Source organism: Pelodiscus sinensis, chromosome 10 (genome assembly GCF_049634645.1).
Source record: "Pelodiscus sinensis isolate JC-2024 chromosome 10, ASM4963464v1, whole genome shotgun sequence".
Classification (NCBI taxonomy): Eukaryota; Metazoa; Chordata; order Testudines; family Trionychidae; genus Pelodiscus; species Pelodiscus sinensis.
The window spans coordinates 46869379-46895612 of NC_134720.1; the positions used below are offsets into that span (position 1 = coordinate 46869379).

Genomic DNA, 26234 nt, shown 5'->3' on the forward strand with positions numbered 1-26234 from the left:
ATCAAAGGGGCTTGCAGATGCAGTAGAGTAAGTTCCATTCAAGAGTCCTACCCTTCTCCAACTCCAGGAGTCAGATTTTTTTAACTCTTGTGTGTAGTCGTAAGATGGGAGTATGGTAGCTACTACATGGGGATTTACCATGGAACAGTAGGAAAAGAATTAATAAAGTCCACTAGATTTTTACCTTCTAAACAAAAGCATAATTTAGAAAAAATTAAGTGAACCTGTCCCAAAAGAAAGAACTAGAAAAAAAAAATCTAGAAATGAGCAGCCAGGACTTTGCCAAAAAATTAATTGCTCATTGTTGTCTGACCTCATTTACATTACCTACGTAATATTAACTTTTACTCCTTGTTTGATTCCATAATGGAATTATAATATATTTTTATAGTATACATTTTTGGAAGCTAACTAGATTCCACTCAAACTCACTTTCTAGCTTTTTTTAAAATGAAGTCTGTGTTTAGGAATGTCCTTGTGTTTTGAATGTGATGCCAAAAGTTCAAAGTCATTTAGCATATATGGTCCATGTGAGTAGTACAGGCATCAGCATGTCTTCTAGGTAGCTCTTCTCCTTCACCCTATACATGACAGTTGGGTGGTAAATGAAGATATTGTACAGCAGAGGAAGAATCAAAGGGCTAGGAAAGGGTTTTATCTTCAGGGAATGCTAATGCCTGAAGTTGTAAATAATAAAGTGTTAACATTTTATTCTTAGAATGTAAATAAAGCTCTGTCCTTCCATGACTCTCTGCCTCTCTCCCCCCGCCAATAACTCTACTGCTGCCCCTTGTTTTCTCCACTATCTTTATGCACTTCTGCCTTTCCTGAATCCTTCATTCTGAAACTACAAGAGCATGTTTCTTGGGACTCTGGTTTTCATTAATCTGAACCACTATTTCTCTCACGCCTGCTTCATGATGGTTTTCCTCTTTACCATCATGTCTGGCTCTGGACAGCAACTTTTACGGCAAAGTATGGGGCCTTTTCCTCAATCTTAAATGTCTCCTTTCCCCAGCCCCTCCAACACGCGCGTACACACACGCACGCACCAAGGCATCACTTCTTACTAGGGTGAACTTAGATTGTATGCTCTCTCATGGCAGAGAAGATCTTTTTGTTTTATGTTTGTACAGGGCCTGATCCATGACTGAGGCCCTTATGGGCTGTCATAATAAAAAATATTTGGTGTTTGTATACACATTCCTTTTGGAGGTACAACTGAGCAAAATGTTTAGGGAAAAAGTGTCAGGGAGACTTCTGAAATGCCAAACTTGAAGTTACCTTTTCTAAATTTTGCAGAACTTTCTAGAAAAAACAAGGATGAGATGTGACATTTGAAATTTCAGGGGAATTGGTCTCTTGTGACTAGGAGAAGGTAAAAATTGAGATCATAAAAGGAAGCTACTTTAAAGCTTAACTGTGGCATAGCAATAACGATCTCATAATCTATTTTAGCTATTTACATAGCATTGATTATATTAGTATCCAAAACTCCATTGTGGTGAAATGCTTAAGCGTGTACTCTACCTTGAAGCACATACTTAAATCCATTTCTTTTTAGCAGAGCCAATAAGTAGATGCTTCGATTATATACAAATGCATTGTTAAACTGGAGTCTGCACATGTAATTTGGCATACAGAAGACCCCACAAAATGAGAAAAGAATTAGAAAGATCCTTTGGACAAAAGTTTTAGACCTTTTATTTGGGGGAGGAAAAATTTAAAAAATGAAAATTACTAGCAGAAGAAATGTACATTCTTTGTACTCCTTTAATTTGTTGACAAACTGTACTCCATGGTAATGTTTTATGTGCATTAACAAATAATTTATATACTCTTAATATACTGATTTATTATTGAAAAAAGAGTGCACATTTGCTTATATGGGAAGAGACAACTTTCTCAAGTTAAAGATTGGTTTAAGATGACTGTTTTAAATTAAATTAAATTGAGTGTGGTGTTTTATAAGATTTGTTGCTTTTCTGTCCTTCTAGATGGAAGAGGATAAGGGTTCAGTCAGCTCAGCATATGACTTTGCTGAAAGCAGGCACAGAGGGGAGGACAATAGGCAACTGCTAGCTGAACCATCTAGCCAGCAGGACTGTTCTTGCATTCACTAGGTAGTACTCCCACTATACCCTAATGTATAGTCAGTCATGGAATCATCTTTGAAATACCCATACTTTTGATATTTACAAGGAAACTTACATGATGGCATGTTTTTGTTTGGGTTTAGCAGACTGAATTGCTAATTGTAATACATAGTAATTATTTTTTGTTAGTTCATTTCATTAAAGTTATCCATTACCCTGAAAAACATTTGCTTTACAGCGATGTAAGATCCTGAGCCCTAAGTTTAAAAACTACTTTGCTGCCCAGAGATTAGTGTTCTTAATTTTTTTCTCTGCAGATGTCCATCTTTAAACAGTGGCTCTTGCTGTCAATAACAGCCCAGCTGGGGATACACTTGGGATTGCCAGAGACTTTGTTTTAAAATTGCCTATGCTCAGTATTGTCCACCTCATTACATTCTGCATTGTTGTCTTACCTGTTTTTGTTAAGCTTTAGTTTAGTGTCACAACTATGATAAAATCTGCGTGCAGATCTAAAATTGGAGAGGAGGCTAGGGAAAAATGGACAGTGAGGGGAAATTATGTACTAAAGTTAAAATCTGTCAGTCCGGGATACAAAGAGAAAGGATCCTTAACTAGGCAGCCACTACCTTTACATTAAGTTTATTTTCCTGTCATATCTTATCACTCTCTTAATATTACTTTTGATGTTACTAAGAGAAAGTTGGCATAGTTGACACGAGGAAGGTGTGGATGTGGGGTTTTAAAGGGATTTCTGGTGTGCACATTTTACTCTGGAAGTACTACTAGTAATGCTTCCACTCAGTTTTTAGTTTTTAAAGTGGGAGGTATTTGTAGATTTAAAATAGCAAATTTTTTTTTGCATTTATTTACATACCAGATTTTGTAAGGTCACTGTTTGCAAATGGATGATGTTAATATTTCTGAATCATGGTAAAGCATTGATTCCTTATTAAGTCACTACTCTGTTGCACAGAAACTGAAGGCAAAATTAATTTTAAGCTCACTAGAAATCAAAGTGTTTCATCCTAACTAATTTTTCCCTAATTTTGTCTTATTGTTCCAAAATCTCTCTTTGTATTGTGATAACCACTTTTTTTATTTGTTTTAGAGGCATTTCAGAAATACTGGGTCATTATACATTAAAGGTTGCACAGTCAGAGCATAGGATTTTGGCATTGAGAGGCAAAGATAGTTTTATCCACCTTTGTGACCATGCCAACTGTTTCATCCCACAGATGCAAATTTGTGACGCCTCTTGGCTACTCCCTCTTTGTATCAACTTGCAACATCCTCCAGTGTTCCCCAGCCATTATGCTTGCCAGGCTGCATCATTAGAGTGCAGTTGCACCCTGACTTCTTCCCTAACATGCATCTTTTGCCAGGGGCTAAGGAGGGTGTATGGCTCTGCCCATCTTTATATTCTTTTATCTGATTGGTGAAGTCAACTTTATGGCCTCAGAATATTGGAGGGGCCAGGTTCTGCTTCGTATAGTATCTATTAAAGAAAGAATCAATTCTGTATACAAAAACCAAAATTATAGAAGGTGAGGTTGACTTGCAGCTGACTCCAAAATTAGGGGTTGTATGAATCTACTGCTACTTAAAAGACCTGTTTCTAGAGGGACTATGAGACAAAATATATAGGAACATATTCTTCCATGAGTGTAGGAACGTGAATCATGCATGAATAATAATGGAGCACTTTCATGTGTGATCAAATAATATGATGTTTTCCAGTAATGTCTGAGAGAAACACAATTTGACACTAAATTAGTCAGTTTAAGAACTGAGATTTCTACTTTTATCTCTTTTGAGACTTTTAAAGGCCCTCTCCTGTGATTTACTGAAGCTCCTCCTGAGAGTTTCCTTGTCCTCAACTCCTGCTAACTTCTGTTAATTTCTGTATCTAGAATATTTACAAATTTATTCTGCTCACTTTCATGTCCTTTTTGAAAATGTTGGTGCCCCAGAATAGCTCATAGATATCATCCAATCAGGAGGTACACTTCTGTACATAATTCATCTCATTGCATTCTATCTGATGTTAAATTATTAAAAAAGTTTAATGTGTTCCCCCTCACTGAATTATTATAACTGCTTAACAAATAGTTTAATCTGAGTTATGTAGGTAGTTCCCTCATCAATAGATATGTATACCTTTTAGAAGGCAGATAAGCAAAAAAATGAATTAAAAATACTCTAGTGCTAAATTTTTGGAATTTTGGGTGCTACAGTGGAAAAGTACTCAGAGTGTAGTATGAAGGAACCTGTTAATTGGTGATTTGTAATAAACATCTTCATAAACTCTCAATATATAACCTCTTTCAGTTTATTCTAGTCTGTTTTACATATACTAAAATTTCATTCATAGTTTATACTAACATTCAGTTTTTCCTTATTCTAGCATGGGCTATGACTGATGGTTCTTAATGTTAATTCTGTATTTGAATTTAGATAAAAATCTATATACAGCTTCCTCCCCTCCCCACCCCCCGCGCAAAAAAAAAGTGAGAGAGTAATTCAGTTCTGTATCTATCTTTATAGTGTGTGTCAAGCTTTAATAACTTCATTCCCAAATTCCAATCTCTATAGTGTATTTTGTAAAGGAGGTTATTCTGCATTATAAATGGCAATCTAGGATAAAATTTCAGCGCTTTCTAAATAAGACAAGAAGGGTAGCTAGAAATATGTTCCCTGACTTTTTTTCCTCAGATTTAATGTCAGCTTAAATCAGTACTAGTGAACCTATTGCTAGTTGTGGAACCAGACTTCCTTCAGAAAACTGCATTCTGCAATTCTTTCTGAATAGTTACAACTATTACTTTTAGGCAGGTTCTATATTTGAAGTCTTACTTATTCTAAAGTTCTTTTGTGGGGGAGGGACTGGTATATTGTGAATGGGGTGGATTCTGAGCTGGTGTAAATTGTCATTGTACATTTGAAGTCAAGTGGCGATGGCATTTTATACTAACTGATGATCTGCCCCATAAGTGTATTACAGGTGAAACACAATAGCAGATGATGTACCAGCCAGGTTACTTACAGCAGTAGTAGAAGCTGGACATATTTTTATGAGGTGCCATTTGTCCAATAAGTTAGTTGTTCAGAAGTTGGCAGCCCCAAAGAGCATCTAACTCTCTATCTGTATGATTCACATGGAGGAAAAAATGGTGCTCTTAATACAGTATCATAATTAATTTCTTATAAATTAGAAACCTATTCTATTAACACTCTTAAAATTTAAAATCTAGCCTTCTTTAAGCATTGCCTGTAATAGCAGGACCATTTTAACTCTAGATTCCACAAATATTAATTCTCCTCTCTTTTTTTCACTTCAGCTTACTGAGGCAGGTTCAGGTATCAACTGCTTGGACTCCATGTGCTGCTTCTCAGATGGGGAAACAGCATGCACATCTGTTAGAAGAATGTTGGAACGACTAATGGGAAGATGTAGTCCAACCCGGGTCAACAGGTGTGGAATTTCTCTCAATAGCCTTTGCTGCAGACGATTCTCCTATAAACTGGAACCTGATGAGCCTGCAGCTATAGATGTCTAGCAAGCCAGTTGAAGGTTTTGCTTAAGTAAACAGGAAAATGCTGTTCTTTATAGTACTTTTTGATCCTAAAAAGTACGTTTCTTGCTTACTGGGAGTGCTTTTGTTAGAAAAAGGAAGAAAACGGTTTTTCAGGAAACAGAACTCTCTTCAAACTTTGTTTGGTCTTTCTAGTATGAGATCCTGTGTTGTATATATGCTATATTCTTTTGGTTTATACATCCCTCTCTTTAGAAAAACAAACCTCACTGTGCTGTTTGTTTTCATGATCCAGCCTTTGCCTTCACAAATCAAGCATAATTTGTAAAGTCAAAAGGCTTTTCCTTTGATACCTAATGTATGTCTTCCGAATAGTCATGAATGAGCTTGTTACTTCTAAAGATATACAAAAGGATCATATTCCCCCCCAGACTATAATTTCATCATTAAAATGGAAGTCCTAGACTTTTCATCTATTGGTGGTTACTAAAATTAAATATTTTTCTAATATAACTTTTTATACTCTATTTCTAGAAACCAGTTAATTTACTAAACAAAGTCTTCAAGTTGACTTAGTTTTAAAGGGTTTTCTGTTTGTATGACAGCAAAATCACGAGTGCCATTCATAAATGTGTGCTAAATATTTTCTTGAATTACATATACTAAAATTCATATTGGTGTAAGAAGAACATAAGAATAATCAGAAATATATTTGTAACAAGAGATGCTGACTTAGCTTACAACAAATATAGCTGAGAGATATTTAGAAAGTGATTGAGGTCTACTGAAGTAAACACTTCCACATCTCCCCATTTCAGAAATCTCAGACATAACAAATATTGAAGTATTTGGGGGTAAAAATAAAAAAAACCTTTTGTACATCCTATTCTGTCCTTTACTGAATGATATCATAGCCCTCCATTATTCAAAAGCCAAACCTGGAAAAAATTGCACTTCTCACATTTACATAAAGTTTACTTTAATATGTGAACAACTGTCTTGTTTTAAGTCCAAGGATATGATATCATTCATACAAAATAAAATCTTGTATGGGTAATTTATACTGACATGCCTTGTCAGTTTTGATTTTACCTTTAAGTGTTGACTTCGTATGTGGTACGTTTCAGTTTTAAAATTCTTGTGTTAACACAGTGTCTGTGATTCAGTAATCTTCTTTATTCTGTCTTGCTTATGAAATTTTGTTAATTATTTCCATAAATCTAGGGTATAATTATGCAAAAATATCCTATTCTGTATAAAAAGAAACTGTTTATGATAAAGTACATTTTTAAATCAAAACTCTTGCTGTATAGAAAGCAAGCATGATGTATAAAATAAACAGTTGAATAGAATTTTTAAACTACAAAATGAGCATTTAATTGATCTAAAACCAACATTTCTGTAGTGGTTGCTTTAGATATATTTTCACTTTTTGCTATCTTCTGTAACAAATGAAAACTATGTGGTGCAAATTAGCAACTTTTATTTTCTACACTGCTTTCTTCTTTTTACTGTCCCCTAATAAGTGATACTGCTTTTAGCCAAGAAATTGGTTATTGTGCATGGTCTCATAAAGGTAGCTATAGTTATGTCCTTTATTCTGCTAGGCATCTGGATTTTTTTACAGTTTTTTTTTCCCCCTCCTTCAGTAGGATCTTTTCATGATTAAAAAATAAACTATCACATTTGACAGAATATAAAACACTTTTTCAGTATTGTACTATTTCTCAGGTTACTTGTCTGTTACCTCTTATCTTTTTTTCTTAACGAGTGTACCATCTAAATCAGGGGTGGGGAACCTTTTTTGGGTTGAGGGCTGCTGACCAACAGAAAAAAAATAAATTGCGGGCCACACAAAAACAAAAAAAAACCAAAACAAGCAAACAAAAAAACCAAATCCTCACTGACATGGCCCCTGATTGAGGAGGAGACAGATACTCCCCACATTGCACTCTCACACCAGAGCCTAGTGGGGCCTAGGCTAGTAGGTTTTGTGTGCTCCAGCTCCACAGGCTCTCCAATGTTGGGAAGGGAGCCCTGAGCCTCACATCCAACCCCCAAGCCTTAGCTTTCCCACCCCTGATCTAAATGAATAATTTTAAAACCTAAAAAAGTTGTTTAAAGTATTAGAATTAACATTGCTTCAACAAATTAATATGAAAAACTATCTAGGTGCTAGTCAAAGGGCTTTAGAAGTTCCATTGTTGCTGTTGCAGTTCCAATTTTTATATTGAAATGGCTCTTCACAACCCTTTCAGTTTCGCTTCATGAAACTAAATAAATCAAGCAGATTCTTTTTTAGTTATTACACTTTTGCTTTTTCAGTGACTCCAGCTCCTTCCCTTCAGCATTTCTATTTAAAATCCAGTCTAAAAGTGGTAGGAGGATATATTTACATTTGTCCCCTCACTTCCCTTGCAATATGTGAAAGTCACTGAATATTTTTGTTGAACATACTAATTATGTAAGTCACATAAAACAGTTACCAGCTGTGAAATACTAAAGGTACAATTAAGTACTTTTAATCCCAAAATATTTTACTTCTCAGTGTTAGCCTAGATAAGGCTTGGGAACATATGCAATTTAGGTTTTACTAAATAGCTATGCTCTTTTAGAAGATGCATGCAATCTCATATGTAACAGACTATTGTGTAATGGTACTGGTAGCGTTAAACAACTGTCCTATTCCATCTGAGAGGTAGCTGCATATCGTAGATGAATGAAGTGATACCTGTATAAATGTAGTTTGTAAAAGTGCTTTGTAATCCTTCGTAATGAAAAGCGCTTTCCAATTCTGTGTGTTATAGTTAGCTTGTATTTATACACAATCTGTGCACCTAATATTCTGTCAAATATGGTAATGGGATATAAAATTAGCTATCATATCAAATTTTGGATGGGAGCCATTTCTTTTGATCTCAAAGTGTACAAATGCTTGGAGTAAAGGGCAACTGACTTATAGTACTGCAGTTTTACTGTTTTTAATATATAATCAGAATAAATTTTTCAATGTTTAGTTCGTTTAAAATTGATATATTGCATGTTTCTTGCAAATTGGTAAAATGCATTTGTCTGTCTCTGTCTTCCATTACACTGTCTGTCTGCTTATCAGCCAATAGAATATTAAAAATTCTGGATCATACATTAGTTCTTATTGTAGAACCTATTACTGAATGATCTGGACCAGTCATTAGCCAGTACGCTTGTCAAGGTACATGTGTCTAGTATTTCTGGAGAAACAGCAGATTTCTGACAGAGGTGGGTTTTGGAGCATAAATTGTTTCTGCTTCTAGTTTAACATGTTGACTTTAGCAATCCTGCCAAAGCAGTGGTGTGTGTGTACAGGATTTATTTATCTAGGGAAATAACTTACTCTTGGGTGGGGGGAAAGCCATTGTTAGATTATATCGACTCAAAAGCAAAGATAGTTTGGCTATTTTTTTCCTTGACATACATTTTTGTTTAAAGCTAGCACAGCCAATAGTAAAATATATTTTAATAGCTATAGTTAAACTATTGGGTGGAACTGTGAGTTAAGTAGCTCATAGGATCAGTAATAAAACACATAAGTATTAGCATACTGTAATTAGCTATTTGTGTATTGAGATTATTATTAAAATGACCTTACTATGCCAAGTATAAACTGTAGTATTCATGATGCCTGAATTTACATATATAATATTGTAGTTGCCTCAAGGCATAAATATTCAAATCTTAGTTACATCAAGAAGCCTATATAATTTAAATTTGTAACAGATTAAATATCTTTTTAGTCATGTTAAGTTAGGGCCTTGTCAACTTTGTGGTTTATTTTGGTCAATGTTATGGTCATAAAACTTTAAAAATAATAAATTCCATTATTTCAGGTATTTAAATCTGAAACTTCATGATGTAATTGTAAAGGTCCTAGCCCAAAAAGGAGCTATGGGTGACAGTAGTGCTACTCCTACTTCTGTGCTGCTGCTGCTGGCAGTGGTACTGCCTTCAGAGTTGAGCAGCTCCCACTTGGCCAGAAGTCCAAATCTGAAGGCTGATCCACCATCAGCAGCAACACAGAGCTAGGCATGGCATGCTGTGGTAACACAAGGTAGTGCCTTCAGAGCTGGGCACTCAGCCAGTAGCTGCTGGTCATGCAGAAGTAAGTGTGGCAATGCTATGACTCTTCCTCCCCTCCCCCCCCCCCAAAAAAATAACTGACACTTCTGCCCCACAACTCCCTGTTGGTTCCGAATCCCCAATTTGAGAAACACTGGTCTCATGAAATCTGTTTAGTATAGGGTAGTAGCACACACAAGACCAGATTTCACAGGAAGGAGACCAGCTTTCACAATGCGTGGCATATTTTTCATGGCTGTGAATTTGTTAGGGCCCTAGTTATAGTGAATTTTAAAAATAAATATTGTCTGTTCATAAAATTGTTGTTGCAGCATATTGTTGAGGGTTTGAATGAAATATAGGTGTCAGGGTGGAATTAACAGGCTACCATTTTAAAGCGGTACAGTAATTTGCTTTATGCTTAGATCTTTTTTCCTCTCTCCTAAAATTATAGGTTCCTAGTCAGCCAAATTTTTCTTTTATTGTTACTTTAGATCATGGAGCTCATCGGATCCCTTCCATACCAACGACAGAAGCATCTTGACTCTCTCCACATTGGACTCACCCACTTGTTAACAAGGACATTTGTTAATGCCTTGTGGAAGCCATATAGTGCTTTCATATTGATAATAGGTTATAAACGAGTGCAGTGCTGTATTCCCTGTCCTAGCAAATGTGCTAGCACAACAAAAACATCTAAATACAAGCCTTGTGGTCTATCTTCTAGCATAGCAAAATGTACATGTGAAGAATAATCCCTTTTCCATGACATTTTTTAATCTTAGACCAAATTGCTAAATATTTGAACACTTTTTCTCTGCCCATTTCCTCTGTGTTGCCTACTAACAGGTTGGAATCCTGAGTGTGACATTTTATTTGCTATCTCCAGGTGAGGCAATGACCAAATTTTTCTGTTCCAAAGTAAGTGATACTGGCTTATTTTGTAAATTAAGTTGGTACTTTTCTTGGAAAAAAAATTATTCTAAATTGTACCTTATTGTTATGCTGACCTCTTAGTTTACAAATAAAACTCTTGTTTCTTCCATTGGCAAATCACTTTAAAACATTTTTGGGTGGTGGATTAGCAGTTAGATTGAAATATCATCTACATGTATCTACTGGTTTACAAATGGCAATATACTAGTAAAATACAACTTAGCCTTTTCAAAGTGGTGTCAGAGTAACATTGTGCACCTCTCCGTATAATAAGCATCTCCTGTTTTTAACAGGTAATATTTAAGTGCCAGACATTTTCCCCCAAAACCATTAAATCCTACATGTCTTACTGGCTATTATTGATCCTGATGTGGAAGAATAGGGAGATTGTGCAGTTGCCTCACTAGCGTAGTGTTGAAAAATTTTAACATTGTTGGGAGGTTGTATGTTTTATATTTTTAATGTATTTATATTTCTCCATACTGTACCTTGAAGATTTAATTAAGCATTATCTTCATATATCTGAAGAATCTGACAGCAACGGCTTGATATACAAGTATCTCAATAAAGAGAAATTGCACAGCTGCTACTTTAGACAGAAATATAAATTTGAAGATACATTTTCTGCTATAAATGTGTCTAGTTCTTGGGGCTGGGTAGGAATATTTGCAAATTCATGTGTGTATCAGACACCAATGAGCTGGAAGATTGGCTCTACTGGTAATAGAGAGATGCAAAGAAAGATGTGGGGGATCCATCAGTAAGGATACTTCTCAATAGGATGCTGCTAGTCAGCCTTTCAGACCCAATTCCTGCATGGGTGGAAAGTGCTGCACTCACAGGACACTGATTGATTGAAGAAGCTATGTTTTAAATCAGCCTCTGGCTAGTAAGTCCCATAAACAACATTTGTGCCCCCTAAAGAGGAGGAGGAGGAGATGGTGGTAGTGGTAGTGGAAAGCTACACCGGCAAAGCTCAGACTTGTAATTATCTACCAGTGGTGGCAATGGTAAATGCTGTAGTGTAGGCAGTGGGCACAAATTTTCTTACCAATGTCTTCTCATCTAACAAAATGGTTTAAAGGCCTGCACCGCCTACACTATAGCTTTCATTATTGCTATCACATGTTGTGCTTCACTAGCAGTGAATTGCATGACATTTTTTCACAGTGTAAACAAAGCTTTAGAAGTCTTCTACACTATGGCGCATGGGCTGCTGCAAGAATGATTGGTCTCCATTATTTTACTCCTGCCAAGCTTTCTTGGATTCTGTGAACTGAAGAAGAAACAACATTAGGATGTCTCCACTGCTGTTCCCCGATGCTTAGGTCATCCCCATTTCTGACAACTCCAGTGCCTACCACCTTTGCTGATGTTCATGGCTGTCCAAGCAATACATTACTTTAGTTCACCTCTTGAATCTTCATTTTTGCAACAATAAGGACTAGAAACTTACCTTTTAAAAATGAAAGTTTGTCTTCAGCCGCTGTTGAATTTATCACTTTCAATTGTACAAAAAGTCTCAGTTAAATACTAATGCAGATTTTCTTTGTGGTTTCTGACCCCCTGTTCTACCTCCAAAGCCAAAGTTATCTGTGAAATAATCTTAGGCCACATTTTCTAAACAAATTCTCATCAGCTATCTGCTGTTCGTAACTTCACTTCTTGAACATAGCTGTGTCTGTCAATGTCGTTCATTCCTTAGCCATCCTCCCAATGGTTTTCAGTGTTGCAATGTTTTGAAACTTAAATTATGGTAAATGGTTTATTTTTTAAAAAAAGGGAAAATGCTTCAAAAATAACCCTGCTCCAAGCATTTATAACAATTCCATTTCCCACATGTATAATATTTTGACTTTCGTGGTATGGAACAAAAAGTTGTATATACATTTGTGCCAACCACCATTTTTGTATTGAAAGAGTAATTTTACCTCCATTATGTTCTTTTTTTAAAACCTTCCACGTCTTCCTGCTTCCCTCCCTTACCAGTGTATCTAAGGTTACTGAAGAAATATATATTTAAACAAATCAGGAAGAGTTTAGGAATTTATTGGTATACCCTGGTACATTTCTCTATTTGGAGAAAAACTTTCAGTAATGTTTATTTCTCATTAATAGGAATGTAAAGTTGATTTACACAGATTACAGAATTTTTATCTAATGAATGCTTAGGATGGAAAAGAACAATATTTTGAAATGTACCGCACATAATGTAGAATTGATTTTACTCAAGGTTGTTTTTTGTATATATCTTCAACTATTGCAGTATATGTATGCCGGTTCTGGATTTGAAACTTTACCCAAAGCAAAGGAAACCAAGTACATCATCTTCAGTTATCCAACAGTAACTGTTGGCCTTTCTGCTATGAGAACATGAAGGAAAAGAATGTACATTATAGAGGAGTGTTATAGAATTACCTTTACTCTTGAAATTCACAAAATTAAGTGACATGCAAAGGATTCCTTATGGATTTTCCTTTTGTTGCAATAAGGCTGTTCTGTACATTCTGAGTTCATTATAACACTCACAATCTTATTTTATTGTGCAGTACATTTTGCTAACATGGATGAAAGAGCATTTTGTCCATAGCCACTTTTGGATCTAGACATAATTCTCAGGGGATATTAATGCCTGCTGTGGGGAACAGTTTTCAAGAACATAAATTGTTTCACATAACCGAGTGTCAAAAGGATACCAGATGGGCACTGGGAATTGGAATCACATTAAAGTATGTTTATATTAACTTCAAGCTAAAATATAAATTACTCAAAATATTCCATTTAAATATAATAGAGGGAGACCACAAAAGTAAAGAAGGAATGTTGAAAATTTTATAATTTCAAAATTATCTCTTGTTTGCTGGTGAAAACAGTTATTTAAAACAGATCACACACTTTACAATACATACTACCCAACTGTCCCTCTTTACTAGAAATAATTAGTTAATAGTTTCAAATCCTTATGTTTACAGCAAGATAAAACTGTTGTGTGTGAAAAGTCTCATTTCTAGTTCTAGAAATCTCACATCATAAGGCTGTTGATTAACAAGGATAGTCTATAGTATTTTTCATTGACAAACTCTTAAAATTGGTCTTTATATACTCCAGTTATATTTGTGAAGGGCAGTATTCAGAAGTACTTATCATGTATGCTACCAATATCATTAGTTCAAGACAATAATCTATCTGGCTATATTGATTTCTCATTTTACAATATACAATAGTAATGTAGCTATTTAACAGAAGTTAACCCATAGTAACTGTAATTGTTACTGCATTATCATATGATCATGATGGTGTCTAATAGATTTACATTGAGAGCTGGGTGAACCATGCAAAAATTTGATAATGTTAGCCCTTTTTATGTTCACAAGTTATGGGCAGACTCTTTTTTACAGATTAGTGTGATTTGCAAAAATTTCAAGTTATGCTGGTTTTCAAATTCCTTGCTTCTACTATTTTTCCTAAGTGCACAATTTATCCCCTCAGTCTCGTATCTGATTTCTTCTCCCTGTTTTGAATTATTTAACTATATGACCAGTGGAAGAGAAATTGGATATTTAGTATACTTATGTGAAAACTTCTGCCATGGATCACATTGTAAACACATTCTCAAAAGTACATGCAAATTGCAAATTTCATTTTCCACAGGAACACTCCTATAGCTAAATATCATTCAGATTGCAAAATCAGTCAAATACACCTATGGTTCTCACTAGAATGTTGAGTTTCTTAAAACAATCACTTAGCTCTAGCTATTACCCTAGTATAATGCAAGTAGTTTTGCAGTAAATTAAACAATTGCCATTACCGTAGATTTCACTCTGTGTTTCCAGTATGTATAAATGCATGGAACTTGAATAAAGTCTGACAGACATGGAGCAAAAAGGCATCTGATTATATAAGAGCACCCTAAAAATATTGCTGATTACAACACAGTGTGCAATGTTTAAAAGACTTATTTAAATGTGTCCAAACATGATCTAATGTAATAGCAATTATCATTCTGTATAGTCAACATTTTTAGAGGAAAATTGTTTAATATGTCAAAGGATCCTGGTTGATTGTATTTTTCTTATCTTGGCAGTGAAATTAATCATAATACATTGTATCTATATATTTAAGAAATGGGCAGATTATTTTTAAAAACAAGACTGTTTCAGGTATAAACAAATGTTATTTCTATACTTCAGAGTATATTTTTTAAAAAATTGCTTAACTATGGTCCCATTAAATGTTTCAATTCTAATGTGCATGTAGAAGCAGTGAATCACAACAATCTCTTCTCTCCCTTCCCCCCCCCCCCCCCCCCCCAAAGAAACGCATGATCAAGTGCTGCTTGTTTTGGAGGGTGGAGAATTGGTTGATACTCACGCAAGAAATATTAGATGCTACGGAAGAGCCATGAAATTGATACTGTTAGACTTTGATGAGCATTAACAACTGGAAACTAGCAATAATCAGTACAAAGAATTTTGGACCTCAAACACTGTGCTGCCTCTATTCTGTTTTAGATTCTCTGACAGCAGAGTTAATACAGGGTGTTCATTGTACAGTTCTATCAGTGAAGTTGTTTTCAAAAAAGCTTATGGAAATTATATTTATTAAATAAAATGTTCACTTCTAGCGGAGTTGGTTTGTTTTAATTATGCAATTAGTTTTGAATTATGTATATTTTCATTTACAGTGCACCATTGTGTATATGGAAATAGTACTAGTGTGATTTCATAGTCACAGTCCTTTTGTTTAAATTGCCTTAGAGCTAATGTAAAAATTACTTCCAAAACCTTTAATGCCCGATGACATCCTCTGTTGTCTAAATTTGGGAGTTTTATTTTATCCCCTCAATTGCCCATTGATATACCTATAGCAGAAAGAGTCATCAGCGCTTCCTTAACTTAGCAACAAATCAGCATCCAAGAATTTCTACCTGAAAAATTAGCAGCTCTAAGTAACAGAGAAGTTTTATTTTCTAAGAGCTGATTACTCTCTCCCACCCCCAGCAGCATTTTAGAGTAAATAAAGTAATTTGGCAACTTCAGCTTTTAATTTTATCTTCCATCCAACTTTGCAGTTAGCAAAGTAGGTGCTTTTGTTGAGTTTTAGTTTTTTGTTTTGTTTTTTCTTATGCTGAAAGGTTATCAATGGTTTTTACAGTGCAGACTCAAATCTTCATAACCTCTCATGGGCTGCATTTAAAATGTAACAGCTCCTTTGTCCCTTGGCATCTCCTCTTTCAAATCAGAGCACCCTGTGCAGCAAATCAGGAACACAATTCAAACTTTTTGTTGTTGCATCTTTCTTGCAAATTGTTCTACTGTGGTTTAGACTTGATTTTTCTCCCACTGCTCAAGAATTGTCTATGCTACAGATGTTTTATTTCAGGATGAAAGTTAAGATGCATACACAAAGAAGAGAAAACTTCCAGCTGACAGGAGTGACAATATTAAAGCCTTATTTGCAATGTTTAGGGTAGAATTGCATGAAAGTACAGAGCAAGCCAGTGCTAGGTGACCCTAGCAAAGCAGTGACACTAGCTTAGATCAAGTTTCATGATAGCAGGGCTGGCCTTACCAGGAGGCGAGCTGAGGTGGCTGCCTCAGGTGCCAGACTGGGAAGGCAGGGGTTGCCACTGGGACCCAAACTGTAGAAAATTGTCTGCTGCTTGTGCATATGTACTCTCTCTGCTCTAGGTGCACAGAGATGGCAGAGCAGTACCATGAGAGGAGTAGAACAGGAAGAAGGCAGAATTGAGACCTTTCAAAGTTTTGGCCCAAGCAAGGGGACATGGGGGTGTCATTTGAGCTCCCCACCTCAGATGCCAAAATGTTCTGGGCTGGCCCTGCCTAATAGACTTACAAAGCAGCCAGTCATACTGTGAAATAGAGCCTGATCTACTGCTTATGGCTCTTCTAGGCAAGTCCTAGTCCCAGTGGTGGTGAAGAACTTAACTCCTCTAACCCCATGCCACTGCTTGCAGCCACATTTCTCTGTCTTGAAGGCTCTGGTGCAGGGTTAGTATATTGTATTAGTGCAAGGATGTCTATAATGTAAACAAACCTGGCAGAAGCATCTGTCACTGCCTCTCTGCTGCATCATCACCCATGCTGCCGGGTGTCTGTTTTAACTCAAAGCTATTCCTAGCCAAGTCAATCACTTATAAAATGCTTCTGAAGAGCTGTGCCATAGGCTCTCCCCTTCTTCCTGGGCCTGCTCTGCACAGTAAACAATCACCATGCTGGCCTCCAGAGCTGTACACTGCTGGGTTTGCCGCGGCAGGTCTTTGGGGCAGCCTCGGGCCAAGAGTGGGGAGAGTAAGGACAACATGGCTGCCCTTCACTTGTTAGTGCAAAGGTGGCTGTTTGAAATGTGTGTCGTTTGTAGTCCTGACATCATCTCCATCTCCAGTTCTTTACCATCCAGTTTAGTACGGCTGCTGCTATCTTTACCCACCTTGTTAATTAGGGTGCTGCCTTAACCCTTTTCTCCCCTTTATAAAATGGAAGCACATCCCACTGGTAAACCTCACGGCCCAAACCTTTAGGCCACTAGCAGATTGGCTTTTTCCTTTACCCAAGCACCAAAGCCCAGTTAAGAACTGTACAAATACTCCCCTCCCCCCACTCTCTCCTTGGATGCACCATTTCTCCCACGAGTTTGTACATGCTTATGTACAAGCAATTCACAGATGGCCAAGGCCAGTGTTGTGTTACAGAAGAACCAGGCTGCTTGCCCCTTCCCTGTGTGCTTGGTGAAAAGGAAGCCAGTGACAACAGCTAAGGTGCTGGGAAAGCGAGGCCTCCCTGCAGGGCCAGTGTGTGTGTCCCAGGCTGGTGCGGGAAGGCTTAGCCTAGGGTTTCCCAACCTATGGGTCACCATTAAATTTCAAAAGGGTTGCCAACTGTCTTCCCCAGGTGCATTCACACATTTCAGAAGGTCTCCTGCTGGGCAGCTCTCCAGCTGGCTTAGTCTCAAGGAGCCATTCACCGGAAGTGGCACTCAACCAGACTAACACAGCTACATGTCTATCACTATTCTACTTAATAGGTTTAACAACTTTCAGGCAGTTAAGCCAATCAATTGATTTGAAGAGCATTTCAGTGACTCAGAGTAGGGACTGTGCTGGGGGGGGGGGGGTTGGAAGTGTGGGGGGAGAGGCTGGGACTGTGCTGGGGGGGGGGCTGGCCCATGATAGCAGCTGGGACTATGTTCAGGGTGCGGAGGGTGAGGAATTGGGTTGCAGCAGGAGGTTTGGAGGGTGCCTAGCTCTGAGGTAGGAGAGGGGCTATTAGTAAATGTTGTGATAGCCCATTAATTTAAGTTCAGGTGAAACCAGGGCCAGACTAAGGGGTGGGCAGCTGCCCACCGAGGCGGGGGGGGGGGGTGCCCGATGGCAGCTGTAAGGGGCGTATAATGTCCCTTATAGCTGCCATCAGGCACCGCGCACCTGGCTCCCGCAGCGCCAGCCCCCACCATCTGCATGGCGCCAGCCAGCAGCGCCCTTCCCCCCACGGCCGCGGGGCCCTGCATGGCCCACCCTGGGCTACACGCCAGCAGCGGTGGCCGGGCAGTGCATGTGCCATGCACTCCGGGGGTGGTGCCGCGCACCCGGGCCCGGGGCACCAAAATGGCTTGGGCCAGCCCTGGGTGAAACTGTTCAGTAAAATACTAAATTTTGCTTGTTTTTTTGACTGTGTATTACGGTAAGTTTCTGACATTTTTGTAACACCTGTGAGATGCCCAAGCCCAGAATGCGCCCCCCCCCCCCCCGAGCCCTGACTCCCAGCCCCTGAGTGTGCCCCCCCGACTGCTGACTGAGACACACCCAGCCCCTGAATGTGGGGTTTAAGCAGGCTGGGGGGGCGGGGAGCAGTTTGGGGATGAGCGTCTTTCCCCCACGACAACTCAAATACATGTAGGGTAATGATTTTAATGTATTTTCAGTTTTTCTATGAAATTACTATGAATATAAAAAAATAGGAGGGGGCACAATTTTCTATTCTGGCCGCAGGTGCAAAATTAGCTAGTTACTGCCCCCGCCTCTCCCCTTTTTGAATTGCCTTGGGTCACCACGGCCGCCTCCATTGTCAAAATGGGTCCCCATCTGGAAGTGCTGGCTTAGCCCGGCGTAGGCCCAGGTACCCACAGAGGCTGGCAAAGGCATATCAGCGGGCGGGGGAGGAGGAGAGGTGCAGGTGCCAATGGCAGCACCGCCATGCCTAGGGTCTTTAGAAGCTCGAGCCCAGTCCTTCCTCCCCCCCCCCCTCCCCCCCGGGCACCAAGCCAGGGCAAACACGCTCCAGATCAGGCCCACGGAAACCGCCCTCCCTCCCCCCCCCCCCAACCACCACCCTCGCATGGAAAAGCTGCTGTGGGGCCCTCTGTTTCCTGCGAGTCGGTGGGGGGGGGGGGTGCCTCGTGCCTGCTCCCACCCCCCAGCATCATCCCATTGGCTGGTTTTGGCCAATGGCAGCTGCCATCTGAAAGAACAGGCAGTGCGGGAACCAATCACCACTCCCCGCTGGGGCACCAAGCCCATGGCCAGGTAGCCGGTGAGGGCAGGGCAGGCAGGCATCTGCCGGAGAAACCAGCTGAGCTGCAAGGCTATGTCTAGATCACTTCAAAATCGCAAATGCAGCTGGGATTTGACTTTCCCCGCATTTCATTTGCCTAATCACATCATGGCGCGCTTTTGAAAAAGTGCGATTTCGAAATTGAACCCGCAGGCTAGACAGGGTTCTGTCGCAAACAGACGCCTTTTTCAAAAGATCCTGGAAACTTCAAAAAAAGTGTCTAATTTACAGCCCGCTGTCAAAAGAGGGATGTAGTCTAGCCACAGCCCCCATGGCGCTGGTCAGTGTCCCAGCTAGAGCCTCTGGCACCCAGCCCCCTTCTACTCCCACAGTCCCACTCCAACCCTCCCATGTTACCCCCCCCCCCCCAACTACCCTTCCTCAGCCCAGACCCTGCACTGCAATCCCCTGCTCCTGGACACAATCCACCTCCCAGCCAGACACCCCCCCACACACACACCCTGCCCCCCCCTCCAGCCCCTTTCTGCTGGACAGCTACCCACCCACACCCTGCCCCTGCCTCCTCTCCCCCCCCCCCCTCCCCGCAGCTGCTGGACACCCACCGACACCCTGCTCTAGCACAACACGGCTGGACAGCCACAACCTCCCTGCTCTGGCCCTCATCCCCTGACCCCAGTTCGACCTTCCCCGTGGCCAGACCGCCACTTGCACCCTGCTTCTGCTCCATCCTCTCTAGCCAGACACCTACTCCCAGTTTGCACCTGTATGATACTTCCCACCCAGCTGCTGCACTCCCCCCTCCCTATCCTATTCACTGGCAGCTCTGACTGAGCCACAAATAAATACAATGGTGAACCCTTTGGTGTTGGCCATGCTATTTTACTTTAAGCATGGTCAACAAGCCCCTCCCCCCCAGTCGGAGGCCCAGCCCCACTGTGGCTTGCATCATCATAACACGTCTGCACCCCCACGCACCTCCCAGCCCATATGCCTGCCTTCACCCCGCCACAGCCCCAGTCTCCTGAGGTAACAGGCCTGCACCACTCAGCCACCCCCCCCCCCCCAAACTTGTGTCCTGAGCCCTTCATACTTCCCCCCGGAACTCCCTCATGCACCCAGGCCAAACTCCTGCACCGCCCACATCCTCAACCCCCACCATAAGATCGACAGCAAACAGCCTGCATGATGCTGGCCTTGCCCAGTTATGCTGTAACCATCAAAGAAATGGGTGAAAAGCTACAGCAGCAGGTGCCCCATTAACTAAAGGCTGTGAGTACACTGGTTCAGTGCTGCTATGGGTAAGTATGAGAAATAGTAAGTAGGAGCTTTCCAGGCATGCAAATGGGTGTTCTTATGCGGCGCTTCGTTGCCCACATGCGCTGCCATTTGATTGGCTCTTTGGTTTGAAAAGGTCGCCGGCCCCTGGTGTAGCACATACAGCACGGTGCTCCGCCAGCAATTAAGGGCCACCTGGAGGCCAGCGTGGTCTTCCACCCAGGGGAGGAGGGCAAAACATTGTTCACCAACCTGATGGTTAATAGGCTTGGACAGGCTCTACCTGCATGTCCGACAACCTGTTCCCCAATGGGACCTAACCATGGCCCTCTCCATGCTTATGGGGCCCCCGTTTGAGCCGATGGCCATGTGCTCACTCCTTCACCTATCATCCAAGATCTCCCTCCTGGTGGCAATCCCGTCTGTGAGGCGGGTATCCAAACTTAGGACACACACATGATCTCTTTTTTTCACACTGCCCAAGATATTTTTCTGCCCGTTTTCTACCCAAAACTGCATGCATCTGGAAAAGAACAGGTCCTACACACCACATTAGCTGTTCAAAGGGCGTTAGCCTTTTATTTGGACAGCACCGAACCATTCCGTAACTCACCACAGCTTTTTGTAGCCATCGCAGACCGTATGAAGGGCCAACCTGTATCCACCCAGGATAACCGCCTGTATCAGGGAGTGCTACTCCCTCGCAGGCATCTCAGGCTCCCCCCCGTCTCATTGGGCGCGCTCCACAAGGGCGATGGCTATGGCCACCGCTTTTGCAGTGCAGGGCTCCATCCCCAACAGCTGCGGGGCTGCCATGTGGGCTCCGGGCCACATGTTTGCCAATCACTATGCCCTGCCCCAGCAGGCTGGGTAGGGCGGTTCTTAGCTCAGGTGTAGTTTCTTCCCCCGGCCCTCCGCCTAGTCCGGTTCTGCTTTGGCGTCACCTACATTGGAATGCACGTGAGCAATAACTCGAAGAAGAAAGAACGGTTACTTATCGCATAGCTATGATTCGTCGAGATGTGGTGCTCACGTCCATTCCAAATTCTCACCCACCACCCTTTGCCAAGGGTAAGGAGGACATACCGGTAAGAAGGAACAGAGTGGGGCAGAGGCCAGCAGGGTATACATGCACTGATATACCAGCGCCACTCCACGGGCCTCCCTGCTGGCCCTAAGGGTACTGCTGAGGGGAAAAAGTCCGACGGAGTAACACATCTCAAAGAACCACAGTTACAAGGTAAGTAACCGTTCTTTGACTCCAGGAGTACCCCAGTTACTGTCCTTCAATCGCAGTAGTTGTACCTACGTGAGACTATCTAAAACAGCAAATTTAGGCTAAAAGAGCTTGCTTGTGGCACATGCCGTTTATTCTTTGAGCACGTAAGTGGCCTAAAACACCAATATTGGAAACATTGAATCTGTAGCTTAGTCTAGAGGTACCTCCTACAACATTGCATGCACCCATGTGAAATGATGATTCAGAGCCTCATCTTAGGTCAGAGGCTGTTACCTGACTGTGGGATTAATATGCCACTTTAGCCTTCTAGTCGCTTCCATTTCGCACTTTACCCCTTAGACCCAGGGTGGGCAATAATTTTGTCAGGGGGGGGGGGGGTCACTGCACACATTTTGGTCCCAGACTTCTGGCAGAAGGGGGGGGACTGAGAGTGTGTGTGTGTAAAAGACACTTTGAGTCAGAATTAGACACAGATGTGTGGCACAGCGATGGGCGCGTGTGTGCAGCAGTGTGTGAGATAGTGACACAGACAGTGCATGCGCTGGATAAGTTTGAGAGAAGCCACACCCTCTTTAAGTGAAATCTGTACTGCTCTCCCCCATCCCCTCCTTCTGCATTCCTCTGCATCACATCCTTCAGCTAGGAACAGATAGGCTTACTCTGCTGTGTCCCTCTGCAACCACCCCTCTGCAGAGATAGGGGACAGGGAAACACCCTGGCTTTATCCTTCCCCCATTCTGCACAACTAGCAGGAGAATCCTGGAAGCAGCTCTGCTGCAGGATGGAGCAAGGTCGGGAAGGGGTCTCAGAGCACACAGGCTGCTGGCTGTAATGCTGCCCTTCCTGCTAAACAGCTGGGTCAGCTAAAGAGAATGCTTAGCAGGCTGGATCCAGACCCAAGCTGGCCCACCGCTGCCCTAGACTATGGCATGGGAGGAGACAGCACATGATCTCTGAGTATAGAAAAACATTGTAAAGAGGGGGAAGGAATGTTCAGCCGGGAGATGTCCGCAGCAAGATTTCTCCCTGAGCTCTATCTGCCTACCACATCCACATCTTCAATTAAGAGGTTCCAGGGTCTGTGAAATTCCCTTGTTCCTTCCACTTCAGAAAAAGTCCCCGGTCTTTGCCCTTCTTTAGCAAATGACAGACATGAGCATACTGCTTTAGTCCATCATTTTTACTGGGCTTTAATTCCACTTGGAGGAAAAAACTTTTTGGCAAAGAACTCTCATGCCAGACTCCCTCTTCCTCACACAGGCACTTTCCTGCAGCATCACATGTGTGACTGAGAGAATTCCTGCACCTGTGTGTTGCTCTGGTGCAGCACCACAGGAATTAAGGGGAATATTTGCAGAACGAGTCCCAAGTGAATCCTACTGAGAAAAGGCAACCAGCTAGCAAATTCCAGACATCCATCCATCCAGCTAGTACGCACTATTTATAGAACTGGGGAGTGGGAGTATCTTCCTTGAATGCCAGTAGCTGCAACATTCAAAGCCTATCTTCAGTCAATCTTTGAAGACTATTTGAAAAATCAACTTTGTGCATGATATGAGAAACCAGGACATGATTGTATGCAGTGTAGACAATGTTACTTAAATCTACAGCTCTTGACACTTCCCAGAGAAGTATGGCCAGATACTTCGCTCCCCTGTTCACAAACTAGGGACTTTTCCAACTACATGATCAATAACCGTATTAGCTAGAAGTTATGTAGCATGATCACAACATACCAATGCTATGTGCCACCCAAGAAAACCATTGGCGCTCTCCAGGGTAGAAAGACTTCATGTCTAAAAAAATCTTTTACAAGGTACAGGGGAAGGAAAACAAGTCAACTTTACAACGGTTGAGTATGAGGTTGCTTAGGTCACAATTTTAGAGAGGAGGCAGAGATGATGCCCGCTATAGTACACCCCAGAAATACAGCGGAATCCATGCTGACTAGCCTAAAGCAACCCAGGAGCTCAGTGTTTCAGTGGTGTAGAGTACAAGATCTTTTCACTGCATCTGTATGGTGACTGGTCTTTTCACTGCATCTGATAGGTCCCTGACCCTCACTTAGCAGGTACTATTGCAACACTAAGAACATTCAGACAAATGGAATGAATGGGCAAATAGGGAAGGTAAGCATGCAAGAAAAGGCCTTGTCTATAACAGGCTTCAATGTGAAAATGCTTGAAATTAAAAAGCTGTGCACCCTGGCACATGCAAAATTAATTACACACAAAATTGCATCACCAAAGGAGGAACAATATCTGAAGTGCCACCCACATGCAGTTTTAAAACATTTCAAAGGGCGTTAAACAAGACTGGCAGAGAAATTTCTGATTGAGGGCAAAACAGGCCTGACAAAAGGCAGCCTTGTCAGCCTGCTGGAAAAGGTAACTGTTAAAAATAGGCCAAAGAGCCAATTATTGAGCACGCACATCAGGTGTTTGCCTGCAGCAGGCAACACACCCAGAAAGCACTGTCAAAAGGCCTCGATACAAGCAGGAGAGCTTCCCTGCCCTGCCTGCAACAACACGCAGGAGCAGGAAGGGAACTGTTTTACCAGAAGACAGTGTGACATTGGTGAGATGACAGTATCCAGCTAATATTTTGGTATTCTGTTCTATACTTTGATTTTTAAGCATTTTGAGGCAGTACCAGTCCTTTTGTTGCAGGTGCCGTGCATAGCACAGGGAGGTCTCGGTCAATGATTAAGTGCTACACAATACAAATAATAATCTCTGACTTCCAGTTAATTATTTTTCTAGGTCATCATTTCAGCTGGGACAGACAGGGAAGTAGTGAGCTCTGCCCTTCAAACCTCCTCTCCCAGCCTTCGTCAGCACCAGGAGTGGGAGCGCTGTCCTTGCCTTTCACCTGGGGCACCCGCTGCTTTTCAGTTTAAACTAGTTTCTGTCCAGTGCCCTCTAAAGCAGTGACTCTCAACGTTCCCCGTTTATGGGACCCTTTCAGGAGTCCGATCTTGGGTACCCCCAAGTTTCACCTCACTTAAAAACTACTTGCTTACAAAAAATAAAAATAAAAAAAGATAAAATTGACAACACTATTACAGAAAAATTGCTTTTTTAAAATGTTAACCATATAATAAATCAAAATTGGAATATAAACATTATACTTAGTCATTGTACGAAATGTTAGTTTGCAACAACTTTGCTAGTGCTTTGTTGTAAAACTTGGCAAATATCTAGATGTGTCGATGTACCCCCTGGAAGACCTCTGAATATCCACAGCTGTACAGATATCTTCAGTACTCAGCATTCAGCTTTTGCGCAAAATCGTGCCAATGTAGACACAGCCTGTGTGTTATTTTTCATTAGCAGCAGGAGCACTCAGGAACTCGGGTTGGCCCTTTTTGACATTCCTTTCTTTGAATGCCATAAAAGTTTTGTTGGGCACAAAAAGGAGCGAAGGCAGAACTACAAATGTGAATTATTGGACATTTTATACAGATGTGTCACCTGCTGTGATGCAACTCTCACTCCAATTCACGCTCTCTTTTAAATTCACGTCTCACTGACACTCCCTACATATGGAAAAAGGGAAAGCCAACTACTCCTAACAGCAGGCTAGACTCATCCTAAATCACGGGCTGGGACCCTAAGGCTCGTGGGGCCCGCTATAGCTCCTGGCTTGCCCCCACAGTTCAGGGCTCCTCCCAGCATTGGGGCACCTGTGTTGGCACTTCAGCCCGTTGCTGCCCTTCCACAGGGCTGGAACACACAATCTACTCAGCTGGTCTGCGCCTCCCCCCAGGCTCTGGTGTGTGAGGGGAATATGGGGAGTATCTTTCTCCTTCTGTCAGGGGCCACGTCAGTGAGGGTTTGGTTTTTGTTTTGCTTCTCACTTGTGTGGGGACCCCTAATTGATTTTTCTGTGGGTCAGCGCCCCCTGGCCCAAAAAAGGTTCCCCACCTATGTCCTAAAGAGAAGACATAGGGCTGGCCTGTCATTGGCTAAAACAAGAAGGCTGTGTCTACACTGGCGCGATCTCGCACAAAAGCAGCCACTCTTGCGCCAAAACTTGCTGCCTGTCTACACTGGCCGCATGTTCTTGCGCGAGTAAACTGACCTTCTAATGTATGAAATCAGGGCTTCTTGCGCCAGAACTCTGACGCTCCCGCTCAGTAATAAGCCCTCTTGCACAAGAGCTCTTCCAGAAAAGGCCAGTGTAGACAGGCAACATGAATTTCTTGCACAAGAATGCCCTATGGTTAAAATGGCCATCGGAGCTTTCTTGCGCAAGAAAGCGTCTACACTGGCATGGATGCTCTTGCCCAAAAGCACATGCCAGTGTAGACGTTCTCTTCTGGAAGAGTTTTTGCAGAACAACTCTTCCGCAAAAGAGTTTTGCGTGAGAACACGCCAGTGTATTTGAGATAATACAAGTGAAGCTTGGCGATTCTTAGATTGAGTTCTTGTATGGCTCCATTTGCAAAATGGAAGCAGGCTCCTAGAAAGGCATTCCCAGCTCACTAGAGCCAAGGAGAGAAAGGATCCCTTCACTGTAT

The 26234-nt window shown here is 41.3% G+C and overlaps 1 protein-coding gene across 6 annotated transcripts in view; it reads left to right on the forward strand.

Annotated features, from left to right (window-relative positions):
• ATP11B (ATPase phospholipid transporting 11B (putative)) overlaps positions 1 to 15289 on the forward strand; it is a 109960-nt gene extending 94671 nt beyond the window's left edge. For 2 of the 6 annotated variants that reach the window (XM_075938049.1, XM_075938048.1), the window contains 2 exons: positions 5438 to 5571; positions 10222 to 15289. In XM_075938049.1, coding sequence (XP_075794164.1) covers positions 5438 to 5540 — 103 coding nt within the window. In that variant the 3' untranslated portion in view covers positions 5541 to 5571; positions 10222 to 15289. Of the gene's footprint in view, positions 1 to 1997; positions 2124 to 5437 lie in introns of all 6 variants that reach the window. The other 4 variants (XR_012906317.1, XM_075938051.1, XM_075938050.1 and 1 more) reach the window with 4 other exon arrangements.
• The last annotated feature ends 10945 nt before the right edge of the window (positions 15290 to 26234 follow it).